General features: G+C 29.9%; 1 protein-coding gene across 1 annotated transcript in view; it reads right to left on the bottom strand.

The window, feature by feature from the left end:
* Positions 1–11,436: 11,436 nt before the first annotated feature.
* The window catches only part of LOC111613863 (patched domain-containing protein 3-like), a 23,297-nt gene continuing 19,517 nt past the window's right edge, over positions 11,437–15,216 (bottom strand). The window contains exons 4-5 of the mRNA XM_023355216.1: positions 13,579–13,908; positions 11,437–12,830 (exon numbers count right to left, since the gene is read on the bottom strand). Coding sequence (XP_023210984.1) covers positions 11,608–12,830; positions 13,579–13,908 — 1,553 coding nt within the window. The 3' untranslated portion in view covers positions 11,437–11,607. The remainder of the gene's footprint in view (positions 12,831–13,578; positions 13,909–15,216) is intronic.

Below are 15,216 nucleotides of genomic sequence, written 5' to 3' on the forward strand. Positions count from 1 at the left end.
TTTAAGAGTTGGCGCTACACAATTTTAACTTTTTCCTATGTTTGCCTGTTTTTCGCCAGGATAATTATACAACTCGTTGCTGGATTTTTCTATGTACCTGGAAAGGAATAAAACATTACTTGTTAAAGTTATTTAATTCAAAAAAAAAAATCATATAAGCAATTTAATTTTCCATTTGAAACGTCGATGTTTCTTAATTTTTAATAACTTATAAGTTTATTCAACACTGTACAATTATTTTATGATACGTGATTCAGTATATTGTGATAAAAATCTATCTAAATTTTAAAATAAACCTAAAGATTCAGAGACAAATGTAATAGTTATAACATTAAAGGAAATACTTAAAAGCTGCATTATATAATATCTGTATTTAAAATATATATATATTTTTTAAGCAATTCAAAAGAAACAAAACCTATATAGTTTCAATGCGTGTATATTCAAATGAGCAAGAGAAAAGCATGAAAAAAATATCGGAATCATAGCTTCGAGCGTGCTGAGGGAAGTTATAGACTAAACGTAACAGGGTTTTTATAGAACAGCGTTTTATACTATAAATAATTCTATAAACACGAAAGAAAATAGATTTTGATATTAAAATGATTGGTGAATAATAAATATATTTTAATTATACAGTATTTATCATAAGCCACTTATAATAGCTAATCGATATGATCTCATATAGAATATACCTGTATAAATTACATAATTTATACAATTAATATTAAATATATAATTTATACAGATATATATTATATAATATCATATCAATCTATTTCTCAGTTAATAACTTATATTTATTACTAATATTTATTAACTTGTAAGATAATTTTTACTTATATAACATGTTAATTATGTTATAGTTTGCAATTGTATAATTGTTTGATAACTTCCATGCAATTAAATAAGAAATAGTATAAATTGTTTAAATGAAAATGTTCTCTTTTAATATCTAAAATGATACATTTAAACTGATTTTTGGGTACAGCATTAGGATTGAGATTTAGCTGTGGTTCAAAAGGTTATGACAGCTTACTAAAATGCAATCTGCTTTATCCATCTTTAAGAACCTTACGTAAATGACTGGAAAACTTAAAATTTGAATTGTACGAAGTGTGTGATTTTCTTTAAATAAAAGTTGAAGGTGTGCAAACAGATAAAGAAAAGCAACGTGTTTTAATTTCGGATGAAACATCACTAACTCCAAATACTGGTTATGACACAAGTACTAATATATACTAACATTACCAAATCATACTGGCTTGGCTACTCATTCACTAGTCATTATGGTATATTTACAACGTGGAAGCAGATTGTTGCTTACTTGTATACTAGCAACCCAACAGGTATCTCGTTGTTTTAAAAAATATAATTCTTGATATAACTAAATATAGTGACGATATGGGATTAATTGTCAATGCTATAATATCTGATATGGAATCCATAAATCAGGCAATAAATCAGTGCCTTTGATATTGTTAGTGTAAAATTTAATTAATGTGTATATTATATCCCGCATCTCTATCGTTTACAGCAGGGGTGTTCAACCCGCGGCCCAAGGCAAGTTCCATGCGGCCCAATAAACGTGTAAACAAAACCGACAAATGTTTTATTATTTATTTATTTCAACGGCATAAACTTAAAAATGAAGTTTTACAAAGTCGTAAACCTTTATTCATATTTTATTTTTGAGTGGAAAGGAAATATTTTTAAATACTTGGGGATGTGTGAATGAGGAAAGATTACTAAATAAAGCTGGAGTTGACTCAAAGGATTATATACCCAAATTTGGGGAAAGGGGGAAAGGTGAGAAAGGACGAAAGATAAAAAGTAGTGAGAAAGGTTAAATAGACTTTCTGTTATGCAAATATTGACCCTTGATTTTCCAACCTTTCTCACTTCTTTATCTTTTGTGTTTTCTCTCCTTTCTCCGCATTTGGGTCTATAATAGCGAGGTTGAGGCCGAAGTTTTAAACGCGAAAACGTGTACGTCGGACGTTTAGCGCCGCTTTCCTGTAAGCCTAGAAGTTTGAAAATGGTGTTTGGATAGTCAGTGGAATCATGCTCGACATTCCAAACACCATTGTCAAACTTCTAAGCTTACAGGAAAGCGGCGCTAAACGTCCGACGTACACGTTTTCGCGTTTAAAACTTCGGCCTCAACCTCGCTATTACTTTGAGTCACAACTTCAGCTTTATTTAGTATTTCTTCCAACGTTGCAAGGTTTGGCTACATTTGCGCCAAATGTGGCTACTTTTTTTTTGTTTGACATAAAAAAATATCATTTGGCGCTTTGGCTACTTCTTGGGCTACATATTATTTTAAAACATATTACTTGAATAAAAATGCACTTTAAAATGGTGTTTCGTCGCTTTTTATTAATTAGAGACCCAAATAAAACAAATATTTGTGTTTTTCAAATAAATTTTCGTTTGTCTCTTTTATAATAAATGAATTTATCTATTTTTAAGTAAATGTCTGTAGAAGTAATTTTTTTAAATTTCCTTTTTCATGATAAAGATTTAATACTTATTATTATAATCTAGACATGTTAATCCTTAAATATACTTGTACATTGGGCCACAAGTATATATTATATATACTTGTGGCCCAAAACTCCTTGACTTCTTCCAATGCAACTCAGAGAAACAAAAAGGTTGGACACCCCTTGTTTAGAAGAAACCATTGAGTTTATTGCTGATCCAGTGCATCTTATTAAAAATATTCGTAGCTCTCTTTTAAACAATACAATAACTTTCGCTGACAAAATAAAAAATAAATATAATCTTTTAAGTAATAACTTATGATAAATTGTAAACATCTAAAAGATCTTTAGAATTTCAGGTACCTTTAGATTTAAAATTAGCTTATAAATTAACTTCTGATATTCTCAACATAAATCATTTTGATAGAATAAAAGTATCTGTCTAGAAATTTTATTAAAACTGATATGCAGTTTCACGATCAAGACGACAGAAAATATTTATCTAGGTTTATAGAAACAATTTAAAAAAAAAAGGATGGGCAAATTATTGAAAACATGATAATAGAAGAATGAGATGCAAAGAATGTGGATCAATTTCTATCTAATACAGAAAATAACGTATTATATTATATTATATTGCAGGCTATAATATTATCGAACACAAGAGATAAAGAGAAAATATATAATAAATGTTTTAAATCTGTATGCTCCAATGATGCAATTGATTTAGATACAAATTTAAGAAAGTTAGTATTTCTGAGTAGTTACAAAAGAGTTTCCTAGTTTATGCAGCTAAAAGTACATATCAATTGTTTTTATATATAGAAACAAAATTCAGATTCTTGCAGAATGTTCATTTGAAAAGAAACAAAATTGTAACGATTTCTTAAATGAATTGATATTATATATTCTGATTTTGAAATTCAGAAAATTCATTTTAAAGAATGTTACAACATTAAAAGGAAAATAATGAATCATTTTATAGCATTTAGACTTAAATCTTTAGCTTTAAAAAAGGAAATAAATGTACAGTTAAAAATGCATTGTAGATATTTTATGTATGTTAGAAGTTTACAAAATAAAATCAAACTTTTATATTTGTTCAAATATTTATTATTTATATTTCTACACAAATGGAAAGTTATATAAAAGTAATGAATTAAATGAAAACTATAATTTCTTTTATAATTTAAAAAATAAATGGCTTCAGTTTACCTAGTGAATAGGCGGGACGACGCGATACTTTTGTTCTCCGAGACGTTTTGTATCATTTTGTAACTTTATTTAATTTCATTTTAGAACATAACGTAAAACAACTTTAATTATTGACATTCAGGATATTACAAAAAAGCACGGTTCGTTACTCGTCGTGTCAGGTAAGTGTTCATCATAAACAAATACCAAAAATTATTAAATAGTACAGTATATTAAATAAACAAATAATAATAGTAAAAATTAGTTCTAAAAATCGAAAACGACTTTTCTTCTGTCAGAATTTCCATTTAAATAAGTGCTAGGTTTTTTCAGTTTTCGTAACAAATACAAATTACAACTTCTTAAGTATTTACATGATTATCTATTTTGTGTATCTTCTAACATTAATTAGTTTGTATGTCGTCTGTTGTAAATAGGTTTTTGGATACTCCACATAAACTTTATTTCTCAGCTTTCCTGGATCCTGCTGCAATAAATGTCCATTTTAACATAAGCTAACACATATTTTATCTTCACGTTCTTAAGGCCAGTGAAATAATTAGTAATTTTAGGTCTGAAACGGTAGGTTAAGAAGAAGAAAACAAGCGCATTGCTCCACAAGCAAAGAGCATCTTTTATACCTTTGTCAATTTCACTTTGCTATACTCTCCATGACAATTGGTTTCAGTGCCGTCTTTCCTGCCGTGCGTTTTTGACTTCTCCATTTACATTATATTGGTCTCTCTGTTCTTCTCACCAGAAATAAAGTGATTTACACTGTACTAGTAGTTGCTCCCTTTTCTAGCATGCCAACGCGCTGGCTATAGGGAGTTTTACCAGTTCCTCCATATTCTCCTGAATCGGGGTCCGTTTCCCTTAAGTCCTCACGATAGACATTTACTGGTTTTGCTTATAGTAATACAGTCTCCCCAAAAATTCTTATTGTAAATTTGCTGGATCCCTTTGTCATTGGATTGTGCACTGCTGCTTCTTTATTCCCTCAGCAGAACTGGAAAATCCAAAATTTGGTTTAGTTAGGTCAGGTTTCTTTTGACTTACATCTGACTTTCCTATCAATCTTATTTCCTTCTTGGTAATATGGGAAAGGTAAGTACAATAGAGCATCGATTATCCGACTCAATTGGGGACACGGGTTGGTCGGATAACTGAAAAAATCGGATAACCGAAAAGAATGAAAAAAATACATTATTAGTATAGTATATTAGTATATCCATATAATTAGTATACTGTATTAGTATATCGCTATTAACCAAGTTTGCGTTGAATTTTCATCGATGTTAAGCCTAACAAATTTTTAAAAAATATAATAATCGTCGCTATTGTATCGTTAAAAATTATTTTAAAATTATTTTATTTCTCACAAAACAAACAACCACTCATAATTAGAAAATTAAGTCTCGTTTAAATACTGGCCTCCCTTTCAAGGTTGAGCCGGTGTTGCTAGCTAAAACGCACAAAACTTTAACAAAAATAATATTAAAGTAGCCAAGATATAGCCAAATATAGTAGTGCCACATCACTAGCGGACATTCGAAATTAGCCGACTAGAACGGTCGGTTAACCGATGTGACGGTTAATCGGGGGGTCGAATAATCGATGCTCTACTGCAGGGGTGTCCAACCCGCGGCCCGCGGGCCGCATGCGGCCCAAGGCAAGTTTCAATGCGGCCCAATAAACGTGTAAACAAAACCGACAGATTTTATTTTATTTTATTTATTTATTTATTTCAACGGCACAAATTCAAAAAAGACGTTTCACAAAGCAGTAAACCTTTATATATATTTTAATTTTGAGTGGAAAGGAAACATTTTCAAATACTTGGAAATGTGTGAATGAGGAAGGTATATTAAATAAAGCTGAAGTTGTGACTCAAAGGAGTATAGACTCAAATTCGGGGAAAGGAGAGAAAGGCCAAAAGATAAAATGATAATGAGAAAGGTTAAATATACGAATAAAGCTCTTTCTTATTAAATGAGAAAGGTTAAATATACCTTTTGTTATGCAAATATTGACCCTTAATTTTTCAACTTTCCTCACTTTTTTATCTTGGGTCCTTTCTCTCCTTTTCTTGCTTTGGGTCTATAATCCTTTGAGTCCCAACTCCAGCTTTATTTAGTACTCCTTCCAGCGTTGCAAGATTTGGCTACTTTGCGCCAAATTTGGCTACCTTTTTATTAGTTTGGCGTAAAAAATATCATTTGACGCATTGGCTACTTTTTGGGTTACACATTATTTATAAATATATTAGTTGAATAAAAATGCACTTTAAAATGATGTTTCGTCACTTTTTATTAATTAGAGACCCAAATAAAACAAATATTTGTGTTTTTCAAATAAATTTTTGTTTATCTCCTTTATAATAAATGAATTTATTTATTTCTAAATAAAAATTGAAAGTGTCTGTAGAAGTAATTTTTTTTAAATATCCTTATTCGTAATAAAGTTTTAATGCTTATTACTATAATCTAGACATGTTAGTTCTTAAATATACTTGTATATTTAAAAATTGGGCCAAAATATACTTGGGCCACAAGTATATATATTATACTTGTGGCCGAAAACTCCATGACTTTTTCCAATGTGGCCCAAAGGAACAAAAAGGTTGGACACCCCTGCTCTACTGTATACAGGCATCAACATAATAAATAACAAACAATAAAGTTTACATACAACATGAAACACGTAATTTATGAGCCCTTCACTAAGGGACATTATGAGCCTCACATAGCACCAGTGTACATGCTAGCACACATAACATTCCTGGGTCTGTTAGAGCTCTCAGAGCGGAAAGAGACTGCAATCATCTGACAAAAAAGCACAACAACAAAACAAATAAAAAGAAAAAAATAAGGGCGTACAATTAGATAAGAATATAATTTTACTATTAAGATTAACAGTTTTGGGCTGAAATTTGAAAAATTGTGGACCGATAGATTCCGATTGTCGTCCGTCTGTTCGTCTGACTGGAATTTGTTTGCTAAGAGAACGGAGTTATAGATGAAAGACGGGACCAGATATAAAATCCGTAGAGGCAAGAGGTCCCGATTACTTAATGGGGACCTCTTGCCTCTACGGTATTTATGTTTTATACACGAACTATCGAGGTGAAACAGGAAATCACACTATTTCAATTCAAAATTTTACCCCGAAATAAGTTAATAGATGACTGGCACGAGTCTTTTGCTAACAGGAAAAGTATACTGTACAGAGGCAAGCCACTACTAATTTGAAATGGAGAGCATATATTTTAAATTAAATAAATTAAAAATATGATTAAAAATTGCAGCCCGGAATTGTGACGATGTCACAATAAATAATTACTCGTTTGTTTTTTTTGTTTGTTAATTTTGATCTATGAAATCGCTATTTTACACCAAAACTGTTTTAGACATTCAGATTGAAATGCGTCCTTACAGTTCCAATCATTTTGGAATTCAATACGCTCTTCCTGGATTTCTTCTGCAACTTCTTCAGCATTAGCGCTAAACGGATTGCGAATTAGTTTTCGGTCAACATTAGCTTCTGTATTGATATATTCTGAGAAGTAACGATTGAATTCATAAGCCAACATTTGCAGATGACTCTTGATGTATGTTTGCACTAATCGTGTCATATTTTTTATTATCAACGAGTGCTTTTAATGTCGCGAATGCAGAATAATTGTCTTCACCAATTTTACCTATCCATAATTCAAGTTTGCAAATTAAGGCACGAAGTTTATCTTCAAAGATAAATATATTTGCAGCACCTTCGAATGTTTGTTTCCGGAATCTTGCAATTGCAAGTTCAATTTATTTAAGTGTGTGAATATATTCACAAGATAAGCCAAATGTATCTGAGATGTCAGATCAGAAAACTGCTCTAGTAAGTCGTTCATTTTTTCCTCACCTAGAAACAACTCAACCTCTCCTCTGAGTAATCTTCCCAGCATGTTACTTTTCGACAACCAACGAACTTCTGTGTGAAAGAAATGGTTCTCATGGTCTGAGCCCATTTCAGTGCACAGTTTTTTAAAAATGCGTGTATTTAAGGCGCTGCTTTTGATAACATTTACCACTTTTATAGCCAATTGCATTGTATTATTAAATTAATGCATTTAGGAAGAGTCTTGGTAGCTAACGCCTGGCGATGTATGATACAATGCGTTGTTAATGGCGAAGGATTCTTTTGTTTTATTAACGTCGCTAGACCGGAACGTGATCTTAACATCGCTGGAGCGCCATCCGTACAGAAACCAATTAGCTTTTCCAACATAATGTTATGTTTCTGAAAATATTCAGTTAGTAGTTCATGACGTCGATACCTTTTTATGTCGTTTCCAATTCCCGCGAAATCAATAATTCTTCCTTGATTATATTGTCGTTATCTAAAAAGCGGACAAATACGAGTAACAATTAGAAATGTTCTCATCATACAGCAAAGCGAAGCATGGCAATTTTTTAATTTTTGAAACAAGTTGCTCCTCGATATCATTTGACATTAGTTCAATTCGAGCTTTTACCATGTTGTTCGATAGAGGCATAGCCTGTTTTTTTTTTTTTGGCTTCTAACCCTAAAACTTCTTCGACAGCTTTGATCAAACAAAGTTTCACGAATGTTTCTCCTATTGTATGAGGCTTTTTTGATTGCTCTATCAATTTCGATATCTCAAACGACGCAACTAATGTTTTCTCCCATGACGCAAATCTTGTACCACTAGGCCCGAGTTTCATTTTTCTTAAATTCTCTAATTTTCCTTTAAAGAATTCTGGTGGTCGGTCAGAGAAATTAGGATGGACTGTTTTTAAGTGGCGTTTTAATTTCGCTCGCTTCAAGGATCGTTCGCTAGAACGGTTGCGCATATAACGCATTGTGGTTTTATTTCTCCATTACGTTCTATCGAAGTAAATCCAAATTTAATGTAACTATTATCATATTTTCTCTTAGGTGTCATTTTCTGAAAATAAAACAAAAATGCAATCGAATATAACAAGCAAAAGCGTAAAAATAATGTATTTTTCATAATAAATTTAATAAATAATGTTATAATAAATAAACTGATAAATATACTTTTACTATTTTTTATTTTTATTTGCATATCGTTATGTAATGTAATTATCTAATTAGGTATTCAACGAAATGTACTGTACCTAACAGTTGTGAACTTTTTGTAATACACACACGTACTGTACATAGGCACACTCACGCCTATATTCCCTTTTGTAGTACCTACTTTTGATTAAAAGAGTTTAACATAGGAAAATGTGAACTTACCTTTTATACATAAATCATATATTGATAAGAATGTTGAGGACTAACGGTCAGTTAAACTACTAATGCGGTCGAAACCACTAAACAGAATCACTGAGCAAGACATAAAAAAGCATGCTATTGACTGACCGGCTCGTGCCATACTGTTACGTCAATCACTTGGCTTCCCCCCAGTCACTATCTCTACTCACCGGCGTGCGGCGCTGCTCCGCCCGGGCGGTGCAGCGCGGGAGCGTAACAAGCTCTTGCGGACCACTGGTTGGGAACCACAGATCTAGACAAACAGAGTAAGTTGTCTAGATCTATAAAATGTGTGTAAAAATAGAAAAGGCAACATCGAGAATCGATGAATCGTCACGAAAGTTTTGAACATGTGAGCTAAACTCCTGGGGCAATTAAGCGAAAAGTAGAGCCATCAAAATATCCAACGTTAGCTTCACCCCAGGGTTAGATATTTCGAGTTTTAAATCATAGAAAAATACTGATGATTTTTCTTGAAATTACTAAAACTGCAAAACATGATAACAATTTTAATATTAATATTATAAGTTAAAGACTTCATGCTATGAATATTACTATATAACATGAATATTATTTTTTATTACGAAAAATAAGATCTAATTTTTTAAAAAGTATATAGTCTACTACTCTATTTTTTTCTTTTTTAGAATTCATAATTGATTTCGTTATGATTATTTTAAAGATTAATTTTGTATCATATGTAAATAATTATTTTGTATTGTATCTTGCAATCTAGACACCGCCGAATTTTATGGAGATAAGAGAGAAAAAAATAGTCTATAGGTAACGGGACATCCAATAACGTGTTACTGTAAAAGTCAAGCCATATTGACCAGATTAGAGTTCTTCTTGGTCTATTTTCTTGAATGGGGACACCTCTATTTAAACGAATGAGTTAACATAAACATAACACAGTTCGGATAGAATTTTTATTTCCAATTTTGACGTAGCCGTATTTCTATTTAATCAAATTCTTTAACGTGTAAATCTCTATATCCGGGGCCCAGACAAAAGTACAGTTACGAACTATCCGAGTTCAAATTAACGAAGATTTCTTGTATATACACTCAATTAGTTTTATAGCTGAATATATTTATTTTTTACTTTATATTTTTTCATTTATTTAAATTTTTCTGTTGTGAATAGTAACTAAGTAACATTAAATGCTTGACCTAAAAAGAGTTTCATGTCATGAATTCCAAAAACGTAATAATATATTCGAGAAGCGATGCCGAGTATACTTTTGAAAAATCTAAGGTAATTAAGACTAGATCCGTTGGCGCACGGTCTTCATTTTTCTCATTTTCCAATTTCCCATTTATAACCTTTCAAACAGGTTAACTTGAATGAAAAAGAAAATCATTTCGAAATTGCTTCTATTCCTACTTTTTCTATATAGGCTATTTCAAAGTGTAGAAACACTTTGAAAAATTATTCTTATAAATATTACTTTTTATCACTGAAAAAATAAAATTTTGTTACTAATTTATTTCTATAATCGTAATTACTTATTCTTTTCGCTTTATTTAGTCTTTATGTACTAACATTATTTTCATGCAAATTATTATCATGTTCGATTGTTTAAATATCGTTGAAACTTAAACCTAATTAAAATATTAAGCACACATTCTCACGATTATGAATTGAAATGTCATTAACAAACTGTAATTTAAATGTTAAAAATATTTGCGAAAACCAAAATAAATTGTTTGCAATTGTTCAAGATGAAAAAGTAAGATCATTTTAATTTTTTTATTGTATTTAAGTCAGACAAAAATTGAGCACACTTTTTAAAATAAAAACATGAATTAAGTAGTTATTTATGTACTAATATAAATTTAAAAAATACGCGGTTATTATGTGTTTTTAAGAATTGTATGCGCCCTGAATTAAATAACGTTGAAACGAAAATTAGAAAATCGTAGATTTTAAAATGTTAACTATTAGGTTGATTATTCGAAAGATATGTTCCTACACAAAATAAGTCTTGATACAAACGTATTGTTCTTCGGTGTTTACATTTAAATTGATGTAATGTTTTCCTTATAAACGCTAACTCTGTCATTTTAACAGAAGCGTAATTCAAAACCTCACGTCTATATTTTTTATTGCATTAAAATTAGTACTTATTTCATAATATTTTAATACAGTACGATGAAGCAAACATTGGTAAATTAAACAATATAGATTAAGAGTTAAAATTAGACTAATTAAAATTCACTTAACAAATGTAAACTAATTACTAGCAAATTACGTTAGAAAAAGTTTTTAGTTTACTAAACACAATAATTATTTTAAGTGTCTTCGGTTTAAACTGTAATTCGGTTTGAACTTGCAAAGATTTAAAGCACTCAACTGTACTTAAACCTTTGATGAATTTATAAATGGAATTTGAAAACTGGTCGACCTTATGATTATATATTCACAATGTTGCCAGGTTTCATTCAGTTCCACACAACGATAAAGTTATACAGTTTTATTGTTAATAGTGGTATTGAATTACAATGTTATATATTGAATAATTATATCAGTTTTAAGTACATGAAATGTGATTAACTACTATAAATTTTATCTTTTTACACAAAAATTTTCAACAATTCAATAATAGAAACAACAATATTTTCCAAAGTAATCAGACAATATTAAGTTGCCTCATCCAAGGAATATGGATGGAATCGACCATACTAAGAATAATGGGTAATACAATGAGACCGTTGAACACTGAGAATATCATAACTAAAACAATTACTTTAAAAAATACAATTAACAAATAAGACGGTCCGAAAATGCAAACAAATGCTCCAATGACAGTAGATAAACATCCTTGAACAATCGGATATCCTATGCATTGCAAGGATTCTTTTATTTTTTCACTGGGATCTGTTTCTTTGCAATTTTTGTAAGCGTGAGCAATGTGCACCGAGTAATCAACACAAAATCCGGCGCTCATTATTAAAAACATCACAGAAATAATATTTAATCCCACATTCCATGCACTTCCATAACCCAAAGTTTCTACTTGAATACAAATAACAGTAAATAAAACAGCAATGCTGTAAGATATGTCAGAAATAAATGTAAAGAATATAACAAATACAGACAAAATAGCGATTCCTACGGCTTTCAAGTATATTGCAGGCATATTTAAATACTGATCGTACAATACAAACCACATGTTATAAACAAATACATCATATTTGCTCTCAGCTGCAATTTTACGTAATTCTTCGATTAAAGATTTTTCATCACGTCCGGTTCTGACATTGCGATATGCAAACAAACATCTCGAAGCTAAAATTTGATCACGATCCTTATTCCACAGGATATCATCTTCAAATATTCCATTGTAAAATTTTAAAAACACTTTTTTCAATCCGTCTAAAAATCCCTGCGTTGTATTTACATCAAAATCTTTAATCAAGTAATTTATTCTAGAATCACGAATATAAGACAAATATTCTCTCAACCAACATTCGGTATAATTGGGTCCAGTCATGTAAGGGGCACTTTCGAATGTTCTTAAGATGTTTTCTATGTCCATTTGAACGGATGAATTTGAATAATCTAGAGTTTGATTAAACACTAGCTGTACTGTAAGAGGATAATCGGTGAAATATTCATAATGCATTTTCGTATATTTCTCAGCGTAAGAATGGAATGGAAATATATCAGTGTAATCTAGTCCTTGTTTTATGGAATTAATATTATAAATTGCTCCTGTTAATAGACAAGTAAATGAAAATATTACTAATACTTTGATAAAGTTTTGGCTCAAAAAAGCACTTAATTTTTCGGGAAAACTTTTCGCTATCTTCATGATCTTCAGAATTTTTTCGATACTTGTCGAGTTTCTTTCTACAAAAAGTAAATTTTTGTTTAAGTATATTTGTAAAATAGTGATAAACTGATCGTAAACTTATATTTAATTTATCATATGTCTTTAAATATTCTGTTCAATTTTAATACAATAAATTCTGCTAATAGCTACAAAAATGTAAAATTTGATAATTGTACTCATTTTATACATAAATTTTACAAATATCTATTGTACCCAGTACAATAGATATTTGTAAAATTTATGTAAAATTAGACTATTATCTGATAGTTATGTTCATATTTAAATTAATTATTGTTACAACAACTTAAACTATATATTTTTGTGTTAAAAGACAAATAGTGATAGAAAATACTAGCGTTTTTTCATATTTCTTAAATTTTCTATATTTTTAAACCCATTTTTCGTTTTTATTCTTTTACTTTCTGTATTTGGTTTAGCAACAAAAGCAATATGAAAACAAATCAAGACAAACGAGTTCTTTTTCAAGTCATAAGATAAATAAATAATTTATCTATTTTATTGCTGTTTAATTTTTTTGCTGTTTTAACAATAATCAGTCATTCTTTCTAAACACGATTTTACATAATTGCTTTGCACGTAAAAGAATTATTTTTTGATATGTTTGTTTTTTATATTTTTAATACCTTTTAAATTCTGAAAATATTATATATGAAGCAACATTTTTTTGTAAAACATAAATAAACATATATTGTAGATTTTTCTTACGTGGAATAATTTTTTATAAATAAAAAATAAAATTCTTACCTGTCTCATCTGTACGAACACGATATAAAAGTAAGGAATGGAAATTTTGCTTTTCTCTGTAACCGTCGATTGCCATCACCGCACCAAAGAAAAATATTTGATAAATATAATCGAATAACACTGATATGGCACTATATATACTGAAGATACGAATGTTTCTATAAGGAGTTATAACTCCTAAAATGAATGATATAAAATTGGTTAATGAGGTTATCGTTATGGAAATACAAACATCAGAAAAGGTTTCACTCATTCTTTGTTTGACACTGTGATTCTTATCCGTTCGTCTCCACGCAGCCAACAATACGAAAGAATCATCCATTCCGATACCTGAATAAATATTTCTACTGAAACTTTTACTAAAATATATACAAAATGTCAGAATTTAACAGTATAAGAGTATAAAATATATGTAAACAAGCAAGTATGCCCGGAGGTGCAGAAACAAATGATAAGAATAAACATTAAAATTACTAGATTTTTTGTATTTCTAACTCTTCCATTATATTCCATTTTACTATTTGATTTATACAACTACAAACGATATCTTACGTTACAGTCTACAACTACAGAAAATTTTAAATTAAGTAATGTTGCCATGATAATAAAAAAGGAAAATAAAACATCGGCACAGAAAAAGACTTCGAGCTCTACTTTGTGCTTAAAATCGTTGCACGTACCGTACATTAGTTCGGTTGAACGTTAGAACATATTTCAGCGTTATCAGTAGGACGTTTGGGACAATGGGTTTATGAGTTATGATATAACACTTCTATTTCAGCTGCTGAGTAATGATATAGCCCCTCTATTTCGCACTATATCATTGTCGCAGTAATTAAGTGAACGTAATTGAACAAAATATATATATTTTGAAGTTATATGCTTTTTTATAAAAATTATATTCAGTTTATTAGTTTAGATTTTTTACCAATAGATAAAACTATGTGTCAACCAGAAAATCGAATGGAGATAGAAATTACGTGATTTACAGAAATCAAATAGATATTTGGGGGTGGGATGTTCGACATTATCTCGGGTATACAAACGAAACTGCCGAGTGTCGTAGAAATTCGTCGAACGGATTAGGCGTATAGAGCGAACAAACATCGAAACAAATCTTTAATCTTTATTCATGTTTCCGTGATACAATTTAACATTAAAAATTTATTTGTTTTGATTGTATAATATATTGTTCACTGTAGCGATACCTGAAACACTTCTAATGTTTTTCATATATAGAGTTACGATAATTCCAATAAAATTGTAGACTCCGCTGAAGCCTACAATATAAATGCCAGTATTATTTGTTTTTAATATGCTAAAAATCTCATAAAAGAAAATTTTCGTTAAGCTGGATCTCGAAAATGTGTCATCATCAATGTTTCATATAAAAATTTGGTTTTGCAAAATTTTAGTTTTACTATGGATCGTATGACATAAAGCAAAATACAGGACAACTCATATCTATATATACGTATATATATATATATATACAGTAGAACCTCGATTATCCGGACTAATTGGGGATGAAGGTAGTCCGGATAAGGAAAAATCCGGATAATCGAAACAAATACTTTAATTTGTCTTTTAATGATAATACAACACGTTTTCTTTTCGATGACATATCGGTAATATTAA

The sequence above is a fragment of the Centruroides sculpturatus genome, unplaced genomic scaffold, assembly GCF_000671375.1.
Source record: "Centruroides sculpturatus isolate CEXI.00-Female unplaced genomic scaffold, Cexi_2.0 scaffold1957, whole genome shotgun sequence".
NCBI classification, from domain to species: Eukaryota; Metazoa; Arthropoda; class Arachnida; order Scorpiones; family Buthidae; genus Centruroides; species Centruroides sculpturatus.